General features: G+C 29.0%; 1 protein-coding gene across 9 annotated transcripts in view; it reads right to left on the reverse strand.

Annotated features, from left to right (window-relative positions):
* Positions 1 to 586: 586 nt before the first annotated feature.
* LOC142328124 (EEIG family member 2) overlaps positions 587 to 23,997 on the reverse strand; it is a 528,939-nt gene continuing 505,528 nt past the window's right edge. For 2 of the 9 annotated variants that reach the window (XM_075371651.1, XM_075371647.1), the window contains 2 exons: positions 12,506 to 12,705; positions 587 to 10,664 (listed from right to left, as the gene is read on the reverse strand). In XM_075371651.1, coding sequence (XP_075227766.1) covers positions 10,549 to 10,664; positions 12,506 to 12,705 — 316 coding nt within the window. In that variant the 3' untranslated portion in view covers positions 587 to 10,548. The remainder of the gene's footprint in view (positions 10,665 to 12,505; positions 12,706 to 23,997) is intronic. The other 7 variants (XM_075371653.1, XM_075371649.1, XM_075371652.1 and 4 more) reach the window with 4 other exon arrangements.

A 23,997-nucleotide genomic window follows, 5' to 3' on the forward strand; every position in this document is an offset into this window, starting at 1 on the left:
ATCATCCTCATTCATCCTCTGAAGAATTATCTAAACGGTAGTTACCGGAGGCTACACAGGAAAAAGAAAGAAAGAAAGAAAAGGTGTAAAGAGAAAAAATATTAACCTAAGTTATATATATACTTTTCAATTTAGCTCACTCTACAAAAAATGCTTACCACTTCAGTTTTTTTTAACAATATTCTTTTTAACACATAAATTTTTTGTAGAATTAAAAAACATACCTCAAGTATGTATATAAGTACGTATATATTTTACGTACTAGAAACACTGATTTGCTTAAGCTGCTTTTATATCAACATTCTTACAAAAATTCATTTAATACATTTTGTAATTATATTCTGCATAATTATTAGTTAAATGACTGGACAATATTCTAATACAACTTCAAACAGATACAAACAATTAATTAATTAATTAAACTCCACTTTAAAACAGTCTTATCAAATATATCATGTTATGTTTTTATCTCAATATAAAAATACTACAGAAAAAATTAATGACATGCAATTTCAACAGAAATTAAAAAGTAATTTAAAAACTTTTAATTTGGCCTTTTTTTTATTGTACAATAATAATTAATTTGGCAAGATAAATAGATTGTAATTATAAATGAACACACATAAAAATATATGTATATGAATAAGTATGTTCTGGGTGAGGCTTGGAAAGTACCTACATTAAAAATAAAATAACTTTATTTTTTAAAGCTCAAAACACTTACTTTAATAACATAAAATAGTTTGTGTTGGATTATGATATTGTATATTCAATTTGTTTTCAATATATTGATCTCAATGTTCCGTAATTTCCTTCTATACACTATTGTAATAAAAAAAAAAAAAAAAACAAAGATTTTTTTTACTTTTTGGATCACTTCTGGTGTGGTATCTTTAATTTCATTATTTGGTACTGTGTTTACATATTTCCTTTAAGATAATACCACGGGTACTGGGCAAACCACTAAACTACTCCAATGGGTAGAAATCCTTTCTCATCGCCTACCCTTTTCCTCACACTCATCCTTTTGTATGATCCACTACTGGTAATATGTGTGTAGTTATGACTATAAAATGTCCCATCATTGTTGAGGATGACAAAACCTTGATTGTAATTATTGATAATGCATCCTTGGCATACCTGGTAGGGGACTTGATTCAAGGATTTCACCAAACTGGAAAGTTTGGTAATTGTATAAGCCTACTGGCTGGAGTGGTGGCCATTGGACAAAGCTAGCCTCCAATTCACCCTTAAAAAAAATATATCCACAAAAGAAAGACAGCAAATTACAAAATTTAGGGATCTTACAGGTATAACATAATGAAAAAACTAAGAAAATCACTAAACATTTCTGTAATTGCTGTGTGATTTCATACAGAACTACTATCCTTTACCCAAAAGATTAGTATCATGTTATTGAAACCAGCTATTAACAAAGTTACACTGCTGAAATCCATCAGCAGACACTGACAATTAATAAAAATTATCTACAATTTTGACAAAAATGTAAAACAGTTTAATTTATAAATTTTTATTTTGTACAAATGAAAAGTAAATTCTAAATTAAGTATGTATATTGCAATTTTGATAAACTTAATGTACATATATATCTCTTCTTTTTAACAAGCAGGACTTTGCAGTCGTACTCTTAATAGAAATCTATTCAAATTAAGTAGTAAACAAACCTACCTCAATTCCTCTTAGATATCTAATGCTGCCAACTTCAAAATAGGTAACTTCCCATGCCTCACACTGTATAATGAAACAATTTTATAATTATTTTATCAAACAGTAAACATACTGCAGAATATGATGAAGTGTATTTTTGTTTAAAGCTTAAAAAATCAATAGCTTAAAAAAATCATTAAAATACACTTTAATGGTATTATAAAAAAATAAATACTATGTAATACTTATTCGAATTTCAGCAATACAAATTTTTAAGTTTAAGTGAATTAAAATTAAATTTAATGGTTAGAAAAACACAAATAAGCTTAAAAGAGCACATTAATATTAATTTTGGATTAATGATTTTTAATTATGTCCTTATGAATTTACTTAAAAATAAGAAGCACATATTTTGGAAGCATAAAAGTTCAATTCGGAAGATCATACATAACTAAAACATTATAAAATAAAGCTTAAAACATTTATATGTGAACATTAATACACAATTAATTTTCTCTAAATGTTCTTCACATTATAAAATTATTATTATTATTTTAATTAATTATAGTTTACAGTTCAACTCACATGTAATTATTAAAAAAAGATTATTCAATAATTATTAAAAAAAAAAACAAGTGAAACTCCTTTAAAGTGGCTGGCCTGTTCAGCAATATAGTGACAAGAATTTTTCCCACCTGTTTGAATCTCACTTTATACAAAATGTCTCTAAAGTGATACTGAATTAAATTTATTACAACATGCATTTAATTTTAATTTGCATTGTAAACAAATAGTATGGTTTTCAAAAGGAATTATAAAAGACCTTTTTCTAATAAATTTGTTAATCAAAAAAAATGTGAATTAAATTTATAAATAAATAATTTTTTTCATTAAATTATAAAAACTGATAAGTATAAAATTTTTTTCTAATAACCATGTACGTATTATTTGTAATTACCAAGTAAAATTGCTTTTTAAACCACATTTTTCAGTAAAATAAAGCAAAAAATATTTTTTATTGTTTTGTATGGTAAAAGATACACTAATCAGCATTTTTACTACATTATTTAAATTGTTACCTACTGAGATACAGTAAATCTTTGTTGGTTAATGTGGTGAAGGTGTGATCTTAATTTGATTCACAGCGTGGATGACATTTTCATATAAAAAATTTTCAGTGGCTCCTGAATTCCACAAATTAAATGCACTAAACATTTTTTCTCTGTTATAAAAACTATTGAATTTTGAATGAAGGTCCAGAAGGAAAACAGAAACATTAGAGAAAAAGAATACTTCCAGTTTCATAATTAGGAACTATCAAAATAATTTCTCCTTGGATGTATACTAGAAAGAAGAAGAATCTTATGGATAATTAACATAATATATAAAAAAATCCTGAGAAAAAAGGCTTTCCACCATTTTTATAATTTTTGTTTAATTTCATCATGACAATCTTAAAAGCAATAAGGATTTTTCAATTCATTCATTATAGGAGAAACCAGTTCAGTCATAATAAATAGATAAAATGAATTGTTAAACCTTGTACAGGAAAAAAGGGATTAGTCTACTTAATATACTAAAGAGTCCACGCATCATCAAAAAATAGCTTTATTTCAATTTTTTTCTGTTTTATTTACATTTATGTGAAGTAGCTGTCATTATAAAACATATTATAGAAACAAATTACCATTAAAGAAGTATTAAATAATAAATTTGTTAACCTAGAGCAGTTTTACAAGAAAACTAGTTTTCCCATAAAACTGAATGTGGCTAAACCCCCTTTTCCTCTGAACATTTCATATGCACAAGATTTCATACACTTACCTGATTTAGATTGGCTCTTCTCAACAACGCTTGCAGATATGACTAGAAGTTCTTTTGTAGTCTCCTCAGTTGGTTCTGATACATTAAACTACTTAAATATATTGTTTTTAAAAACCAATTGATTACTAAGTAGGCAGTTTTACAAAACAATTTCTATTAACTACAGTAATGTGTTGAGGTAGGGTTCATTGATAACACAAAATCCCACAAAATTTACCTAACATGTAAATATATAAAGAAAAATAAGTAATCTTATCATATAATAGATAAACCCAATTCGTTAAAAATACTGAAATTTAAACTTTTCATTAACAACAAATAAATTGAAAACATTATTAATATTTTAAAAATTAGGTAACGAACATTTGTTTAAAAATAAAATTTTGACAAGAGAATTACATTAAAATTAAGCTTGCTTAAAATAATTGATAAATATATTTTGTTTCTTTAAATCAGATTCTTTCATTTGTGGGTCTCCAAGCAGTCTCTTTTTTCTGGCCTAATCTTGGCCATTTAGAAATTCATAACCAGGTTCACCACCATCAAACCATTCATCAACTTATTCTTCACCCAAAACTAAATCTGCATTAAATAAAGCTCTATAACTTTATTTGAAAGAGGTTCATTAATTGACTGCATATCATACTTATCAATATTATAATTTGTAAACTTTTTTTACTATGCGACAGGTTTAAATTTTTATTATAAATAGTAAAAATATTTTGATAAATGATTACAGATTTTTCTTTTTAGTTGTTTCTTTAACAAATTTGAGTTTACAAATTCTAATTGTTTAATATAACATATTAACTCTTTTGCTAAATGGATGTATATCCAACCATTCATGTGTGTCAGTAAATACATGTTAATTTATAATATTTACATTATAAATAGTTTTATAACTAAAACATTAGGCTGTAACTAATTACATTAAATTAGATGACAGGAGTGTTGTTTAAAAGTAAATGTACTTTAACTAACATAATTTTGAATTTTTAGTACTCAAGATTTTATATTTTTATAGTATAATAATAAAACATACATTACATTGGTCTACTTTCTAATATAATATGAAATATTTTCCCTTTTCTTTATTAATAACATATATTTGTAACATTTTTAGCATAGAATATTATTGTATAGCATACTTAGGTATCTATTAAAATTTATTTTTAATTCTCCCTCAATAAATTATGACACCTTGCCAATGGAAAGAGGGCTCAAGTGCTCAGTGATACAGAGTAGCTGAACCAAAGGTGCAACCATATTGGAGAGGTATCTGTTGAGAGCCAGACTAAGGAATGATACCTGAAAGAGGGCAGGAGCTCTTTCAGTAGTTATTAAGGGTGTAGGTCAGGATGACTTAAAAGGCCAGATCAACATGACTCAATCCTCTGAGGACTGTGCAGGTGAAAGCAATGGAAAATTACAGCTGTTTTTTTCCACAAGAAGATGTAGCTCTCTGCATTTTCATGCAGAGTTACACCTCCCTTGGTAAAATATTCTGGAGGTAAACTAGTTCCCTTTTCTCCAGGTGGGAACTATTAAGAAAGGAATCATTAGAAAATTAAAAAATAACATTCTACAAGTCGGAGTATGGAATGTTAGAAGTCTAAAAAGGGTTGGTAGGTTAGAAAATTTAAACAGGAAATGGACAGTTTAATGCAGATTAAACTGATGGACCAATTTTATAGTAGGAATTAGCAAGTTTCGGTGGGAAGAGGAAAATAACTTTTGGTCAACTGATTTTAGGATAATTAATTTAGCATCAAACAAAGGGCAGGCAGAAGCAAGTATCATAGTGAAAAAGAAGACAGGGAAGAGAGTAGAGTATTTCAAAAGCTTAAGAGACAGAATCATTGTAATAAAGATAAAGTCAAAACTTAATTTGACAATGACTGTTAACACCTATACGTCTACAAGTGCCCATGATGATGAGGTAGAAATTGATGAGGTGTATACGAAGAAATTGATGAAGCAATTAAACACATATTAAGAGATGAAAATTTAATAATAGTTGGAGATTGGAATGCAAGCATTGGAAAAGGCAAGGAAGGAAATATAGTGGGTGAATACGGGCTGGGCAAAAGGAATGAAAGAGGGGACCGACTTACAGAGTTTTGCATGAAGTATAATTTAGTAACTGCCAACACCTAGTTGGCAACACCCAAAATCATAATAGAAGAAAATACATATGGAAAAAGCCTGGTGACACTGCAAGATACCAGGTAGATTATATCATGGTTAAACAAAGATTTAGAAATCAACTCATCGATTGCAAAGAATATTTTAAAGCAGACATTGATAGTGACAATAATTTAGTGACAATGAAATGTAGATTGGGGGTTTAAAAACCTGAAGAAGAGGTGTTATGAATTGATGGAATTTAGAAAAGCTTGAGAAAGAGGAGGTAAAGAAGATTTTTAAGGAGGACATCGCAAGAGGTCTGAGTAAAACAATAAGGTAGAAAACATAGAAGAAAGGGAGAATGTTTAAAAGGTAATTCTTATAATAGCAGAAACGATCTTAGACAGAACAAAGGGAACTGGTAGAAAACCTTGGATGTCGGAGGATATATTGCAGCTGATGGATGAACATAGAAAGTATAAGAATGCTAGTGATGAAGAAGGTAAAAGTAACTATCAACAGTTACGAAATACTATAAATAGAAAGTGCAAATTAGCAAAAGAAGAGGGAATTAAAGAAAAGTGTTCAGAAGTAGAAAGAGAAATGATCATTAATAAAATAAACAGAGCATACAGGAAAGTTAAGGAGAATTTTGTGGTACATAAATTAAAATCTAATAATGTATTAAATAAAAATGGTAAACCAATTTTAATACAAAAGAAAAGGTCAATAGGTGAGTGGGATATATTGAAGAGTTATACAGAGGAAATGAATTAGAAACTGGTGTTAAACAGGTAGTTGAAGAGGATGAAAAGGGAGATACCATACTGAGATCTTAATTTAATAGAGCATTAATAAAAGATTTGAACGGCAGAAAGGCTCCTGAGATAGAACTGCAGAATTACTGTGCAGTGCAGGTTAGAAGCGATAGATTATCTGGTGTGTAATATTTATGAAAAAGGGGAAGTTCCATCAGACTTCAAAAAGTGTGTTATTTGTCATGATACCAAAGAAAGCAGGAACAGAAAAATGTGAAGAATACAGAACAATTAGCTTCAACTATTCACACATCAAAAATCTTAATTAGTATCCTGTACAGAAGAATTGAGAGGAGAGTGTAAGAAGTGTTAGAAGACCAATTTGGTTTCAGGAAATGTATAGGGACAAGGGAAACAAATTCAACACTCAGATTAATAGTAGAAGGAAGATTAAAGTAAAACAAACCAACATACATGGCATTTGATAACGTAAACTGGAATAAGATGTTCAGCATTTTAAAAAATTTAAGATTTAAGTATAGAGAAAGGAGAACAATTGCTAACATGTACAGGAACCAAACTGCAACAGTAATAATTGAGGAACATACAAAAAAGAAGCTGTAATAAAAAAGGGACTCCAGCAAGGATGTTAAAGAACAATCTAAATCTGGAGTAACAATGCATGGTGAAAATATAAAGATTGCTGATGATATAGTAACTCTACCTGGCAGTAAAAAAGATTTAGAAGAAACAATGAATTGCATGGATGAAGTCATACGCCAAGAATTACCACAAGGAAATAAACAAGAACCAAACGAAAGTAATGAAATGTAGTAGAAATAATGAAGATGGACCACTGAATATAAAAATAGGAATAGAAAAGATTATGGAGATAAAAGAACTTTGTTATTTGGGAAGTAGAATTACTAAATATGGATGAAGCAGAAGCAATATAAAATGCCGAATAGCACAGGCGAAACGAGCTTTTAGTCAAAAATATAATTTGCTTATATCAAAAATTAATTTAAACGTCAGGAAAACATTTTTGAAAGTATATATTTGGAGCATAGCTTTATATGGAAGTGAAACTTAAGACAATCAGAGCACCTGAGAAGAAAAGATTAGAGGCTTTTGAAATATGGTGCTATAGAAGAATTGAAAGTCAGATGGGTGGATAAAGTAACAAATGAAGAGGTATTGTAACAAACTGATGAAGAAAGAATGATTTGGAAAAATATAGTTAAAAGAAGATAGGCCACATATTAAGGCATCCTGGAATAGTCGCTTTGATATTGGAGGGATAGGTAGATAGGAAAAATTGGCCAGGCAGGCAATGTTTGGGATGTATAAAACAAATTGTGTTAGGGATGTAGGCTGTATAGTTTATACTGAAATGAAACGATTGTTACTAGATAGGCAATCTTGGAAAGCTGCATCAAAGCAGTCAAATGACTGAAGACAAAAAAAAAATATATCAAGCCCAGATAAGCCACAAACTTAGGGTTGACAACAGTCAACCCTGAATAATCAGGAGTTTATTCTATTTAATTTCAGTAATTTATAGAAAATATTAATTTATAATCTTCCTTAATTTCACTATTGAAGTATGATACATTACTTTATTTATACTTCCATTTCATACAAGATGTAATCTTTGCTATAAAGGTGGAATAGAAAAAATGAATTTGAAAAAATAATTCTTTTTTTGTATTCATAAAAAAATTTCTTACAAAATATAGAAAATTTTAAAATATATTAACAGACAAATAGATGACTGATAAAGCATAAATAAAGTGTAGTTACTCATAATTAGAAAACTGTAATAGATATATATATTTTTTACATGTTTCTAGCAAATACCCAAACGTCCTTAAGTATTAATGTAACAAAATGAAAAATTACCACTACAAAAAAAGTAATGTATTAAAATTTCTTTACATCTGATCGAAGAAGCAAGTTTAAAAATCTTCTAGCTACTTACAGATTTTACCATTTTTTATAATCACAAGTGCTGTATTCTATGATTGTCTAGTAAAATTTATCAGCTTATAAACAATACCTAGAAATTCTTAAACTGATTTCAGTAGTGAATTGATCAAAAATTAAACTGATAACTCATTATGTAGTAGATTTCTGGTTCAAAATTTGACATTAAAGCAAATTAATCACAGACCTTAAAGGCCATTTCAAATGAAGCTATCCAGGACTGCTTCACCAAGTGGAAACACCGCTGGGAAAAGTGTGTGAATAAAAACGGGGAGTACTTTGAAGGGGACAAGGACCAATATTCTTTACAATTAATAAAGATTAAAAAATAAAGTTCAGTCATTTTCAGAACAGATCTTCCTCCCTTATATCTGTATGATTCTGACTTCATATCATACAAAGTAAACGTGAATGACTTTCAGAATTTGAGTAAAAAAATAAAAATGAATTTTACATGAATATTACATATAGTTCAACTCTTAATGTTGTTTAGACTTTATATAGCAGATTGATCAAGGATTAGATAAATTATACAACATTTTATGTATGCAAACACACATTAATTTATGTATGAATTCTGTATAAATTATTCATGGAAAAGTTCTGCACAAATAAGAACAGACCCAGAAAACAAAACATGAAAATGTTTTAGCAGCTGGTTATTGTCCCGTAAGATTTAAAAGTGACAAAAAAAATTGGCAAATGACTCAAACCGTGCTTGTAACTAATAGCTACAGCAACTGGTAATAGAACGTGTAAAAAAAATTAAGCAGAAAAATCTATAACGAAAAGTATACTTAAAAATAAAGAACAGAACAAGGATTAATATACCCTAATTCTATGATAAAGGGCTTATTTTATTTGCAGGGAGATATTTAAAATAACTTAAATATCATCCCAGATAGAAATTTATTTAGACTAGCTTTTGTAAATAAAACTGAATCAAAATAAGACAAATTTTAAACAATTTTAGCACATTAAAAAAATAGGTAAAATGTACCTAAACTTCAAAGCATTTACAAATTTATTTAAAAATCATTTTCTTTGATTTGATTTTTAACTACAAAAAGGTAACATAAAAATTTCTACCAGGATGTACAATTTGAAAACTGGGTATAATTTGAAAAAAAAATCAAAATCATACGAGTCTTAACTTTAACATATTTTTTTTTTTTTTTTTTTTATAATACAGAACGAATAAGAGATCTAATGCACTTTATTTTTTAAAAAATACCTTTGTTCTTTATGAATTTTCTAACTTTAATCATAAAAACCACTTTCTGCAAAAAATAAAAGTTATGAAGGATGGTGATTACAGATAACATATGTACGAGCAACTCGCATGTGATGATGCACAAATTTTTTAATCACTCAATTCAGCTTTACACTGTATATAAAAAATTCATACCCCAAATAAAGATGACTGATAAAGGTTTAAGAAAAAGATTAGTGGAATATTCTCTTGGTTCTTCTAAAATAACTTTAATTAGAAAAATTGCTTTTATTTATTCTTTTTGCAAATTATGGACACAAATTTTTAATATATTTATTATAATTTGAAATAGTGAAAATTTTAATTCTGTATCACATTAGAGTAGAACGCTATTCCTGCTTATTTGTAACATTATTACATAAACTGCTGCAGATTCATAAAAAAAAAAAAAAAAAACAGAATAAAAAAACTGACATATCATCTGTCTTGATATAAATATATCTATGCTAATTGAAGTAGTATATTTAATTATACAAATTTTCTTTTTAAATAAATATTTAACATTATTAAATATATTACAAGCGTTTGGTCAAAAATATAACAAATATAGTTATAACTGCATAGAAACATATATTATAACAAATAAATAAATATTATAAATACACTTTTCCATATACAGACTTGTGTATAATTACATGTTTTATTTTTAAAAAAAAAACACAAATTGAAGAAAATAATAGTCACTATTTTCTTTATCTATAAAAAAGATGTATTTCCTGTTAAGACTTCATTATTTTTGTTTAAATGTTTTCTTTAGATAATACAATCAAAAAAATGATATTGTATATGTGATGTATACATTACACATATCTTCTAATCACTTAACTGAGCTTTATATTGTATATAAAATTCAATTCAATCTGGAAGACTGGAAACACTGGATCGTTTATGAGCCGTTGAATGCAGCCAATGTTACCTGTCTTCCATAACAACTTGTTTAAAACCACCTGTTGATATTTGACTTTTTACTTCAGGTGTTCCCAATGCTGTCGTACCATCTTTTGCAATAAACAACTGAAGACCAGAATCTAAATAGAGAAATAAAAACATAAATAAAAATTACAACCTATAAATACATCTAGGATAATCGGCCTTTGTCAAAAGTAACAGATTTCTCAAAAAGGAGATCCTTATAATGAGAGTGTATAGTTTAAATTTGGGAGATGATAAAAGTGTCCTCAAGGTTAACAGTTGAAATAACTTAAGTGCTAGCATCATTTCAATATCCATTTCTTTGGGTTTACTATGTTTGTGGGATCGAGTTACAAAATAAAATAAAAAGGGACCAAGCTATCATTACTATTAATCACAGAAATGCTTGAGGACGTGAAGGGTATTTAACACATTCATCCAAAAATTTCTTAGAAAGTTATCTTCTCCAATTAGATTGTCAAGAGCTACTGCTTTCAGAGTTAGAAAAAAGTTAGAATTGCATTAAAGGATGCAAACTACAGAAAATGTTAGTAGTATTGTACGGTATGAACTTTAATTGAAAATGGGATCGTGGTAGAACATGTATCTAGGTGAAAAGGCTAATCAGGATGGCTATCCAATTAATTATATAATTAGAAGTTGAGGACTATATAATTACTGCATGAATAATAAAAAATATCCAGTAGTTAATTGCACTGCACATGAATATTAGTCAGCAAAATGTTACCTTTCATACTTCTAATGAAAGAAGTAATCATAAAAATCCAAGTTGCAACCTTTTTGATATGGTTACATATCTGTTTTTTTGGCTCTGTCTTTATTCTGTTTGCTTGCTAATCAAGCAGCAATCCTTGATACTTTATTTAAAGTCTTATTTAATTACTTAATTATTTTTATTTATAAATTTTATTATAATATACAAAACAATCGAACAAATTTGACAGACACAACTATCTATATAAACAGCTAAATTATTTCAGTTATAAAATGCAAAATATATTGACCAGGAAAATATTAGTGTACCGAAACAACCTAAAACTGTTAAATAATCTTTAAATCAAATACAGAAAATTTTTATTTTATGGATGTTTACTGACATTATAAAAATAACTTTCACATAACAGGTAAATTCTCTTTTTCCCTTTATGACCGTTTTTTAGATTCAACTATGTAATTTTAAATGTAAACACCAACTAAGAAGTACATTTTTTAAAGGTCTCATTTAACGAAAGAAATGAGAGGTTGCTATTTCCCCCTATACAATACAGAAACCGGTCAAATATTCAACCTTCCAATTCTGATTTTTTAAATTATCATTTTATTTCCTTCTTCTTGCCTTCACTCACATCTTGCACGGCAAGAAACCTTTTGCATTCACTCTTTTAAATACATTACTACTATTGGCTACATATTATATGCAACACATTTTAAATCAATATTTTTCTGCCCCATACTAGACAAAAGACTGAACAATTAATAAAAGTCCAATTTATCATCTCACAGGCTTAAGTGAGGTAAATGTAAAACTTTTACATTCATTATAAACAAACATGTTTATTTTTAATTTGTTAGCCTAGTATATGAAAAATACAATCCAAATAACTGGAATATATTCACAGCAGTAAAGCGGTCTATTTTCTTTAACAGACATATCTTGTCTTGAAAAATACTAGGTGAAGGGAAGGAGGTGAAATCCTAATCAAAAAATTGAAAATTATTTAACTGTTCTAGAATTTTTTGGACATGCTGAATACAAAACACTAAGAAATATACCATCCTACAAAACTACAGTTTTATTATTATACTAGAAATGACTGTCAATTATACAGGTAATTTAGTTTTAAACTATTATTAAAACCATAACAATTAATAAAAGAAATACAAATTACAGAATAGATCAAGAATAAAAATATGTAATCATAATGAAATAACGTACTTTCCACAAGGTCATCGGTCTGTTCCAAATTAGTAGCTCGAATTATCTGATCTATTAAAGAATCCGGATTCACCCTGGTAATTTCAACACGGCCAGCCACACTACAACCTTCCTCAGCAGCTTTTTTTCGCCTTTCTAAAGCTGCTTTACCTCGATCAAGAGATCCTGTTTCACTAAGCCCTGATCCACTACTCGGATTCCTGAATAAAAAAATAATAAAAATTTGTGAGTGTTTAAAATAAACATGTGTGTAGGAAACATACATTCATTTACACGAATAATAACCGTTAAGATTTCAAAACACAAATTTTTTTTTTCTTAATAGTTAAAATTTAATGAAAAAAATTGTAATTTATCATAAAATTAAAAAAAAATTGTGAATTCTTAACAGTATTAAAGAATTCAATTTACTGTATATGATTTCAATATTAACAATACAACCCTGTTTATGCGTTCCACTGGGATAAACTGATTTCTAAAAAGTGAAATGAAATTTCAGCCTTAACAAAAAAATTAGAAAATAAATTGTGAAACGTGTTTAAATATTGCAAGGTAAAACAGCGCACAGAGTTTCTTTATAATTCTGAATATTGTTTTTAATCTCAATTTTATTCTTATCCAACCCAAGTCAAGTGGTGGTAACTCAATATGAAGAATAACTTAAAAAAAGTACATCCACTTAAAATAAGCATTTATGAGAAAATCTTAAAATTTTAACTGCTAAAAATTGCATTGGGAATTTTTAAAAGCCCATGTTCCTTTGACACATTTGGTTGATTTGAGAAGACACCAAAAAAAAAAAAAAAGCATAAGACTACTGCAAAATATCTACTTGTTAAGCTGAAACCTGTTTAATAATGAATTTTCTACACTAACATTTAACTTACATTTAAAGGAAAGAGCTCTCACTATACTAAATGTCTGAATGAACATCATTCTTCCATTTCCTGACAATTTAAGCTGTTAAAAGTTAGCACGGTTTTCTCCTTAGGATTACATAAAGAAACTTTAGACTCAGTATTTTTCCTAAAGACCACTAAATAAAATTTAAATCTCTTATTATAAAATCTTTTTATTTTTTGAACTGTAGGTAGGTTGGTCAAATGATTTTTTCCTGAAGCAGGTCTCTCTTGCACCATCTCTATCTCTATTCTTCTCTGTTACAAGTCATTTGAAATTCCTAATAGCTCTAATTTCTTTTTGACAATAACTTTTAATCTTTTTATGGCCTCTCTTTTTTGAACTTTTTACTGATTCTTCTAGCACTGTTTTAATCTATCCTTCTCCTTTAATGAAACAGCTCAGCCAATTAGATTTCCTCCTCTCAACCATTCTGATCAAGCTTCTATTGTTCTTATTCTTTCTATGAAATGTTTCCTCAGCCATTGCTATTTTTGTTTTTATTTTTTTTTTCATTAATGTTATACTAATCCTTGCATCATGAAATGGTGTAGCAGATATATGAGGGATAAGTAAAGACCACTGGGAAATTTTTCTGCTTAAGTTTGGCGGACCTGTGTAATGTGCATGGCCACGCTAGAAATGTACACACTGCATTGTTGTCGCGTTGTAGTATCTTTGATTTCGTGTGAGTTGTTACGTTATAAAATGGATAGGAAAATCGATGCTGCCGACGACTGTGAAATATGTGGTCATACGTTTTTAAAACCATCAAAACGATAAGCCGGCTGAAATTCATAGGCGGTTGGTTGATATGTACGGTTATAATGTAATGAATGAAAGAAACGTCCGACAATGGTGTAAAATGTTTAGAAATAACATAATTAATGCGCATGATGAAGAACGCTCGGGGAGGCCCTCGATAATCACCGAAGACTTGTTGAAACGCGTCGATGATGAAATCGGAAAAGATCGTCGCCCAACGATTTCCGTCTCGGCCATTTTTTCCTGATGTTTCAAGAGCTGTTATCGATCAGACGGTTCATGACTATTCAGGCTTCAGAAAGGTTTGTGCACGTCGGGTGCCGCACGTCTTAACGGAAAGTCACAAAAAAATCCGAATGAGATCTGCTTTGGAATTTTTGATGCATTACACAAAAAAAGGTAACGAGTTCCTTAATTCCATTGTAACCGACGGTGAAACGTGGATTTCGTATTACACGTCAGACAGAAAACGGCAGTCAAGTGAATGGCGTCATCCTCAATCACCAACCAGACCAACAAAGGTCAAGCCACAGCCATTTGGACGCAAACTGATAGCCACAGTCTACTGGGATCGGTCTGGCATACTGCCGAATGATTTCATGCCGCGTTGAACGACTGTAAATGCAAAAGCCTACTGCGAAACTCTACGTAAGTTACGGCGCACCATTCAAAATCGGCGATGTTTGCGGCTGATCAACGGCGTCTTCCTGCTGCACAATACTGCACGTCCACAAGTTACGGTTCGATCGTGATTTACTGAGAACATTTGGAAGGGAAATTTGCGATCACCCACCATACGGTCCGGACTTAGCTCCTACTGATTATCGTTTGTTTGGAAATCGAACGAATTTTTGAGCGGTAAGCAATTCACGGGTGACGATGAACTTAAAAATGCTATTAATCAGTGATTAAATGGACTGGCGGCAGAAGAGGTTATAATAATGTACTGTAAGCCATCACTTGTCTGGTGGCGTGGCTTGCCAATGATAAGCCTTGTTGAGTCTGTTGACGTTTAATAACGGTAACATCATTTTAATGCTTCACACCATTATTCAGTTCAGAAACAAAATATGACAGTTTGTGTATTGTGTTACTCCATATATGTTACAATACAGTTTTATAATTCATTTTTATAACGGTTTTATTTCATTAATTTTTTTTACGCTGTGTTTTTGTGCCAATCAGTTTTAACAAGCGAGTGATTCCGTTGTGAAACATAAACTGGGAATATCCTGAAGCAGCTCCAAAAAAAAAAATCAGTAATGTATAAATAAACATAACACAAAATAACCCTGAAAATGGAGTCAGAGACATTGCTCGGAAAGCAAGTGGTGCAACAGACGTTAACGAAAGAACAATTTTTAATATAATAAATAAACACAAAACCAATAGTAAACATTTTAGCCGTAAAAAAATTAAAATCGTGTGAAAACAGTTGAAAAGTTGGACGAATTTACTAAAACCACTATCTGAAAAAATTTGTTTTATTTCAATAACGAGCTTCCTAACTCGAACAAAAAATTAAAGGCAACGAATATAGATTCTGAACTGCTTAATTTTTCTCCACATAGAAAACAAAGATATTACACATAGAACGCAAAGATATTATTTCATGGCATAGGGAATATTTAAGAGAAATTAAGCGATTTCGTGAAGAGGGTAACCCAATTTATTACCTAGATGAAACTTAGTTTAATGCGGGACATGCAAGGATAAAAAGTACGGTTGGAAAAAAAATAAAGAGCGCAAAAGAGCTTTTATGAAAGCTTTGTCAACTGAAGTGAAAACCCAGGCTGGAAAATAAAAAATGATTATTAGCTATACATGTAGGATTGAAAAGGGGTTTTTGAACGATGGTTTAAGGATATTTGAATCCAGATGATCTTACCTAGAGTATTACGATGAAATAAATAGTGACAATTTTATGAAGCGGTTTAAAAAGGATGTCAGAACTGAGGCTGAAGGATCTGTCATACTAATGGATAATGCGCCACACCCTTATCTGAAAAATGAAAAAATTCCAAACGCTTCGACTCGAAAATCGGAAATTGCCGAACGGTTAAAATTGAAGAAAATTGCGTACACCAAAGACATATTAAAAGTAGAATTTACTTATAAGATTAAAAAAATCAGTTAAAACTATATTTATTATTAAGTAGATGAAATAACAAGGTTAAAAAATCGTGTCGTGTTGCATCTCCTCCATACCACTGCAATTTTAAACAGATAGAATCGATATGAGCAGAAGTCAAAGGCTGGGAATAATTAAAAAAAATTGGGAATAATAACACAACATTTAACTTACGCGATGTAGAAAATCTACTGATAAAAGGCGTTAATTGAGTAAATGCAAATGCTTGGAAAAATTGTATTCAACATGTAATTAAATACGAAAGAAGGCACGAGAAGCAGACGGTATATGTGAAAATATTATTGAAGATAATATATGGTAAACAATGACAATAGTTCAACAGAACAGCATTTTATCAGTATAGATAAAATAAACATCTTTTTCTGTTTTACTTGATATTTAATGTAGCTGTAACGTATTTTCTTAAATAAAATCTTTTATTTTTAAGATAAATATATAATTTTATCACAATTTTCTAATTTTTGTATTACAAGTTATTTTTACTTCATTTTTATGTTAAAAATAAAGAGAAATGTTTTTTTTCTCAGATGAATTGCGCTAAATTAAATTAATTAGAATTATCATACTGTTACATTTTGCTTTGCTGCACACTTTCACGAAACAAATTATAAGTATCCATATTTTTAACTTTAATTCTTCCTTTTTTTTATGTAGATATTCAGTTAAGTAGATACAGGACTCAAAATTTTCAGATTTGCTCATAAATGGTCATAGAAAAAAATTAAGAATCTACAGAGGTAGGTCCTTAACATACAATATCACAGCTAAACGGGAAGAACAAATGAAACAAGAATTAACAATTATTTACTTACAAAACATATAGTATAATTAATTTTTTTTAAAATGGAACTTACATCAACACCACGTAATATGATGCACGTATATATAATTATAAGATTCCCACTGTCCCTACTGATGCTGATGCTTATTATATAAAATGCATATTGGGTCTGAACGGTTTAAAACAATATTTGATCATTTTATTAACGGTGCTACATATATTGTGTAAAACATGATAGTAACATCGTGAAAAGCAGCTGCATCGATTTAAATAATTTTTATTTCAATCAGATTAATAGGAAACTTTGTTTATGCAAGAACAAACATAAAAAGAAATACAGGTTGAATATATAACCTCTTTTTTTAAGTCGGTTAATAAAATGAATAACGTACATATTTTTATACATTTGTGTAGAATCTAAACAGCATATAACAAAATGACAATCTGTATTAGGAGAAAACTGGAAGAATAATAGCAGCACCGATTTTAGACTCTCATCTGCAGCTGATCTAATAAAAATGGGTGTTTTCATTTAACTTAAATGCTAGTGACACAAAATTTCAAATGAAGTAATTTAATCGTAGGCTTAAATCTTCTTTTCTATTTCTTTTTTTTATATCTTTTTCTTTCTTTTTTTCTAACACGACATTACATTCAATAGCTAAAGTAATCTTAAGGTGTTTTATACGTTTAAAATTAATTTCAAATCAATAATTAATACAGCTAAACAATAATACTTATTATTTCAGATAAACTGGATTTCAAGTTACAAATACACAGGGTTGTACTGTTTAATTAGAGCACACTTATTTCAAGCTCTTATCAATATTTCTCAACAGGCCTATATCATACAAAACAACTTAAAAAAATATCTGGTTATCTCTTTAAATTCTGAACATAATTTACATTATTCTGAAACTATGAAACACAGTTTTTATGTGCTGTATTAAACAAAAAAGGTAACTTTTTACAAGAAAAGGCTACTTAAACATTAATAAAGATTATAGATAACCAATTTTCAAATTACATGGATACTGTACTTCCATTTAATTTGAATTTGAAATAAGTTATTTGTAATTTTGAATAATAATTGCTTATAACTTTTTCTTTTGGGGGTGTACTTCATTTATTACAATAAAATAATTGGTATCTAAATGTGAAATAATTAGTGCTCAATATAAAAGTTCTCTTCATATTTTTTTCAAAGTCTTGTAAAGATTTTAATAATTAATAACTATTTCTCTTTTAGATGTACCTCGGTTTTAATCAGAATTTTTAAACAAAATCTATCCAGCAGTTTACTTAAACATAAATCTTTATGTAAATTAATGAATGACCTTTCCTTCTTTCTTCTGATGACGAGATAAGATAATATAAAGAGTGTATAAAGAGTGTGCATTACAAAACATTAGTACACTTCTGATAGCTGGATCTACTGAATACTGGAAAAACAAAAAAGAAAATGTCTAGATGGAACTGAAGATACTGGCTTAATAGAGTAGGGGAAGTGGAGGGGAAGACTGAGGCCTGGTTCTCTAATTTTTTTATAGCAGCAAAAGGGGGTAGATAAAGACTGCATTTATTAATAAAATTAGTAAGAATTACAAATAAAGTTCTTTTGAACAACAATTAGTGTGAGAACAATAAGGTAGATCTTAGGCGCATAATGCAATAAGTCTCAAGAAAGAGTTACTTCTTATTGCTACCTATTTTTTTCTGAGGTCATAATGTTTACATTTTCAGTGAGAATAAATGGCTCCGTGAATGTATACCATCATTACCACCTGCAACTAAAAAAAAGCTAGTCAGCTCACAGCAATGTTGTCAACTTAATGGCGCAGATTTTTATCCGCTTCATAGTTTTTTACCAACATTCACAGTGTTGGCAAATGGAAACATGTAGGTAAGATGAAGCAATAATAATGAACGGGAATGCTTTCTGAAAAGAAATAATACACATTGCACAGCCTTGTGAGGTGTGCAATGAAGAGGAGACTATACTTTGGAGAGTGTCTAATCTTATATCTCGTCATCAATGTTTATTCTAACTTATTCATTTTCAAGTAGAAAAAACTATTCGTTCTTTTTTTACTGTTTTAAAAAAACAGAACACCCACAAAAGACTGTTTTATTAATGTAAATATTCAATACAAAATAGTCACGAGAAATATAATTTAACATAAAAAATAATTTTAAAATAAAACAAGTCTAAACAATTTAACATGTTCATAAGCAAAGAAAATTAAAGCAGAAGCATTTTCATACATAATTTGCACAATGAAATATTAAAAATCCACCATATACCACTTACATTGCAAGACAAATAGAATTACACAAAATCCATTCATAAATATAGAACAAGAAATAAAATGAAACAGAAATTCAATCATACATTCAGTTAAAGCAACAAAATAATTTAGGAACAAGGAAAAATATCAAGCATGCAGCAAAAAAAAAAAAACCAATATATATTAAATTATTAAATGCATAATGTTAGTATAAAAATACATGCTGATTTGTTTTCTGTTAGTAAAGTACATCTTAAATAACATTTCAATGTAATCTGACAACATAAAGTGCTTGAAACAATTGCAATGTATCCAAATATAAAATGGAGACATTAAAAAAACAAAATTACACAAAGCAGTTGGGGCAGATTCTCATCAGATGTTTATGGAATAGTAAGAAACAGATGGAAGCTGTATGACTGTCTTTCCCACAAAAACCAGATTAATTAAAAAATAGATAGCCTAACTTCTTAATTTTTTTAACAAGAATTTCTAATTAAAAAAAAAAATGTTAATGAAATTTTTAATAAAAATCTAATTTTTTTAATATAAGTTTATGATCTGATAGTTTCATAATGACTGAACATCTCAAGGAGTAACACATCCTGTAAAATGTAAAAATTTTAAAGTTTATTGTAAATGTACCACCAATTTATTGTGATCAAGAAGGAAAGATGCATTATACAATTTTAACATCAATAGCTGGCTGCTAGAGGTAAAATTGTAATTTTGTCGGTTTTTGATCAACAAAATTTATTTAGTTGCATGCTAAAAAATAACCTCTCTGACTGCAAAGAAAAACTGGAGAAATTCCAGGCAAATTTGTAAGATTTATGGGTAAAATTTATGAGTGATAGTAAAGCTAGACGACAAAGTCTTTTTTGAGAGGATGTATTCATGCTGAACATAGGAGTTACAATGTGCAATAACAAAAGATGATTTAATGAAAATATTTAACAAATAATTTATGTAAATCTCTGCTTGACAGTTTTACAGTTACTTTCCAACTTCATAATATGTTACAATCATTAATTTATGACATTATGAATGATAAGCTGGTTTAAACAACTTTTTTTGCCAGAATTAACTGAGGCACTAACTTAAAAATATTAAATTTCATACCAAATATCTTTACAGCACTACATGAAGAAGATAAACTGTTTTATTGAATCATAAGAGATCAGATCTGGGTAATCATATTTTATTGCTGTTACAACATAACCATATCCAAGCAGCAGTCAATGCAATGAGAGCATTTCATTTTCGATGTAAATACCGATTACAATGCAGTTCAACATTCCTGAGAATAAAGATGTTTAAATAAGAATGTTCAACCAGAAAAAAGTTGATCAACATTGTGGGACTTGAATGGGATTTTATTTTTCACATTTCTTGATCTTGTGTAAATATTGTGGCTGTGTAAATACTATAAAACTTAAGAAAATTTATACATGCTATTTAAAATAAAAAAACTCAATTTTATCTAAAAGGATTATCTTTTTGAACCATTATGCTTAATGTCAAACAGTCCGAAGAATTGCAGCAATTTCACAAAGAATCCTTGATCACTTTGCCTAAATTCTGAATCCTTTCTTCTCAATAGTTAACAACATAGAGGTTAGAAAACAATGAAGTTAGATATATGAGATCATTAACTTGAATATTTTTAAAGGAAACTAAAGAAGTTAGAGAAACAATACAAACATTTCTTCTTTAGTTATTTTTATTAAGACCTTACTTATAAAAATGCTCCTGTTTGGGATACATAAGAGCATAAAATATCAATACCCAAAGTCAAATTATGATTATTCCCTGTAGGCAATTAACTGATGTTTCAGAAAGGGCATGCTATTGGCAGTTAATTAGTGCTAATAATTTAATCATAGAAGTTTTCCATTCTAAAGGATTTCTTTCCTCCTGCCAGTAAAATAAAAATTCATCTTTATAATAACATTTTCTAATTCAAAAATTATAAAAAGTTTACAATAAATAAAAACAAACTGATCAAAATTTTAAGTTTTCCAACACAAATTCTGAGAATCAAGAGCCCATTTTGGAGATTATTGAAGGTTCAACAGGCAGAAATAATAATATAATGCACACGTTTCTATACATTTATTTAATGTTGGTAATCTCAGCCCTTTCTTTTCCTGTTTAGCCTCCGGTAACTACCGTTTAGATAATTCTTCAGAGGATGAATGAGGATGATATGTAATGAGTGTAAATGAAGTGTAGTCTTGTACATTCTCAGTTCGACCATTCCTGAGATGTGTGGTTAATTGAAACCCAACCACCAAAGAACACCGGTATCCACGATCTAGTATTCAAATCCGTGTAAAAATAACTGGCTTTACTGGGACTTGAACGCTGGAACTCTCGGCTTCCAAATCAGTTGATTTGGGAAGACGCGTTCACCACTAGACCAACCCGGTGGGTTTGGTAATCTCAGCCCAGTAAGCCTCTAGAAAGTATACAAGTGTATGAAAGCAGTGCATACATGGAAATTAGATAAACATCCACCATACAATATCTTCCAGAAAGTACAATCAACTCCATAGGTGTAATTTTAGAAATTTTTTTAGGCTTTTTTTTTTGGAAGGAATTTTAAAGTAACTTAAATAAATATCTAGTGATAATTTAATCACTAGATTAACATTTTATTAAACAAGCTGTGGGTCAGTCACCCAAAATTAATGACCAACAAAATACCACATCGATTTATGTAAGTTTAAAATAGAAATTGATGTTCTTCAGTTGAATACACTATACTTTTATTTTCCTAATGTGTACATTACAATCTATTCAACTAGTAACACCCAATGAGTACAGATCAATGAGATGAGGATGATCATTATATGTAAATGAGATGTAGTCTTGTACAGATCATGATGACCACTGTTAAGACGTATGATTAATTGAATCCAACCACCAAAGTACACCAGTATCATCTACTATCTAGTATTCAAATCCATATAAAAGCAACTAACTTTTACTAGGATTTGAACCTCAGAACCTTTGACTTTGAAAATCAGCTATTAAACAACTGATTTGCGATGACAAATTAACCACTAGACCCGGCCTGGTGGGTTAAATACATTATTATAACATAAAAAAGTTGAATATGCAGTTAATTAGCAAATGTAGAGAAATTCAACTAAAACAATGTGACAACACTGTGTCAAAATGAATTCTTCATTCTGCTCAAGAATGGTGGTCAAGTATTTTTATAAATAATTAATTTTTAAGCACTTATGTTTAAAAAAATAAAACAAGAGAATCACCACTGTTCAAGATACTGAAGGAGAGTTTTAATAAATTTTTTCAAGCAGTGTTGCAAAGAATGGAAAAATTAATATACATTATCACTTAAAAGAAGATGAGTTATTACAATTCATTATTCATTTTAGACGCAAAATATATTAAATATAATTGTATTTACATGTTCTATAATTTATTATTGGGAAGTTACCACAATATTTTTCACAATGATCTAAAAATGTAGACATTGTAAAAGAAAAAAATCAGAAAAATACTACCAGCTCATTTACCTGTGCTGGTAAAGAAGTAATTTGTACAACACAATGTAACACCTCTGGAGCATCCAACAAACTTTCCTGTCTTGATACAGTCTGAATCTTAGCTGTTTCCTTACTTTAAATCAACGCTGGATGGAAAGTTATAAAAGGATTTTATTGATGACATCACTAATGCAATAAAACAGCTGAAGGTTTCAAAGAATGTGTTCCATGAATACTTCCAAAATTTATATAAATGTTCCAAAAACTGTGTAGCTACCCAAAAAAAACTACTTTGAATAAATATAATGTACAATTTTTTTTGGAGAATATAGTTTTTAAACTCAGGAAGTTTTTAAAGTTACCTGGTAATTAAATTGATAAATAAAAATGCTTATTAAACATGTTTACAGAGAAAAATCAAAGAGTAGATTCACATAGTAGCAGATCACCTCTCTTTTACTAGCCTCCTCATTATTTCATAGCTTCATCTATTACTGGATATACACTGAAATTTTTTTTTTATTTATCAATTCTTCCAAAGCATTTATCAATGAACTGCTCAACCGCTGCCCAATTCAGTTAATTTCTATTCTTTCACTAACGTACCACAAAAATGTATGTTACACATCCTTATTCTATTTATTCAGCCTAATTTTCATGATTTTTCAATAGGCCCATGTCTAAAAAAAACTTCTCACCTTCTTTTATATATCCTCCTCAGAATCAAAATCTTTATCCAATAACCTCCACACTCAGTATATAACAATTGTCCAGCCTTTTCTACATTATTTTTTCTAGATTTCCATGTACCATTCCCAGCTTACACTTCATTTACTGATATCAGATGTTTTTTTTTACCTTCAAGCAGAAATGTTCCTTCATTACCCAGCTCTTAGTTCTTGAATAAGTTTTTTTATTCTTTATTGGTCCATCTTAATCACTATTTTCCTTCCCTTGATGTTCAACCATACTTTTTATTGTCATTCTAAATTTCTAGTATGCTTCATTTATATCTTCCAAATTTTAGTTATTTAGGGCAATGATATATATATATATATATATATATATATAAAGTATATGGCTGGCTG

Source organism: Lycorma delicatula, chromosome 7 (assembly GCF_047948215.1).
Source record: "Lycorma delicatula isolate Av1 chromosome 7, ASM4794821v1, whole genome shotgun sequence".
In the NCBI taxonomy this organism is placed as follows: Eukaryota; Metazoa; Arthropoda; class Insecta; order Hemiptera; family Fulgoridae; genus Lycorma; species Lycorma delicatula.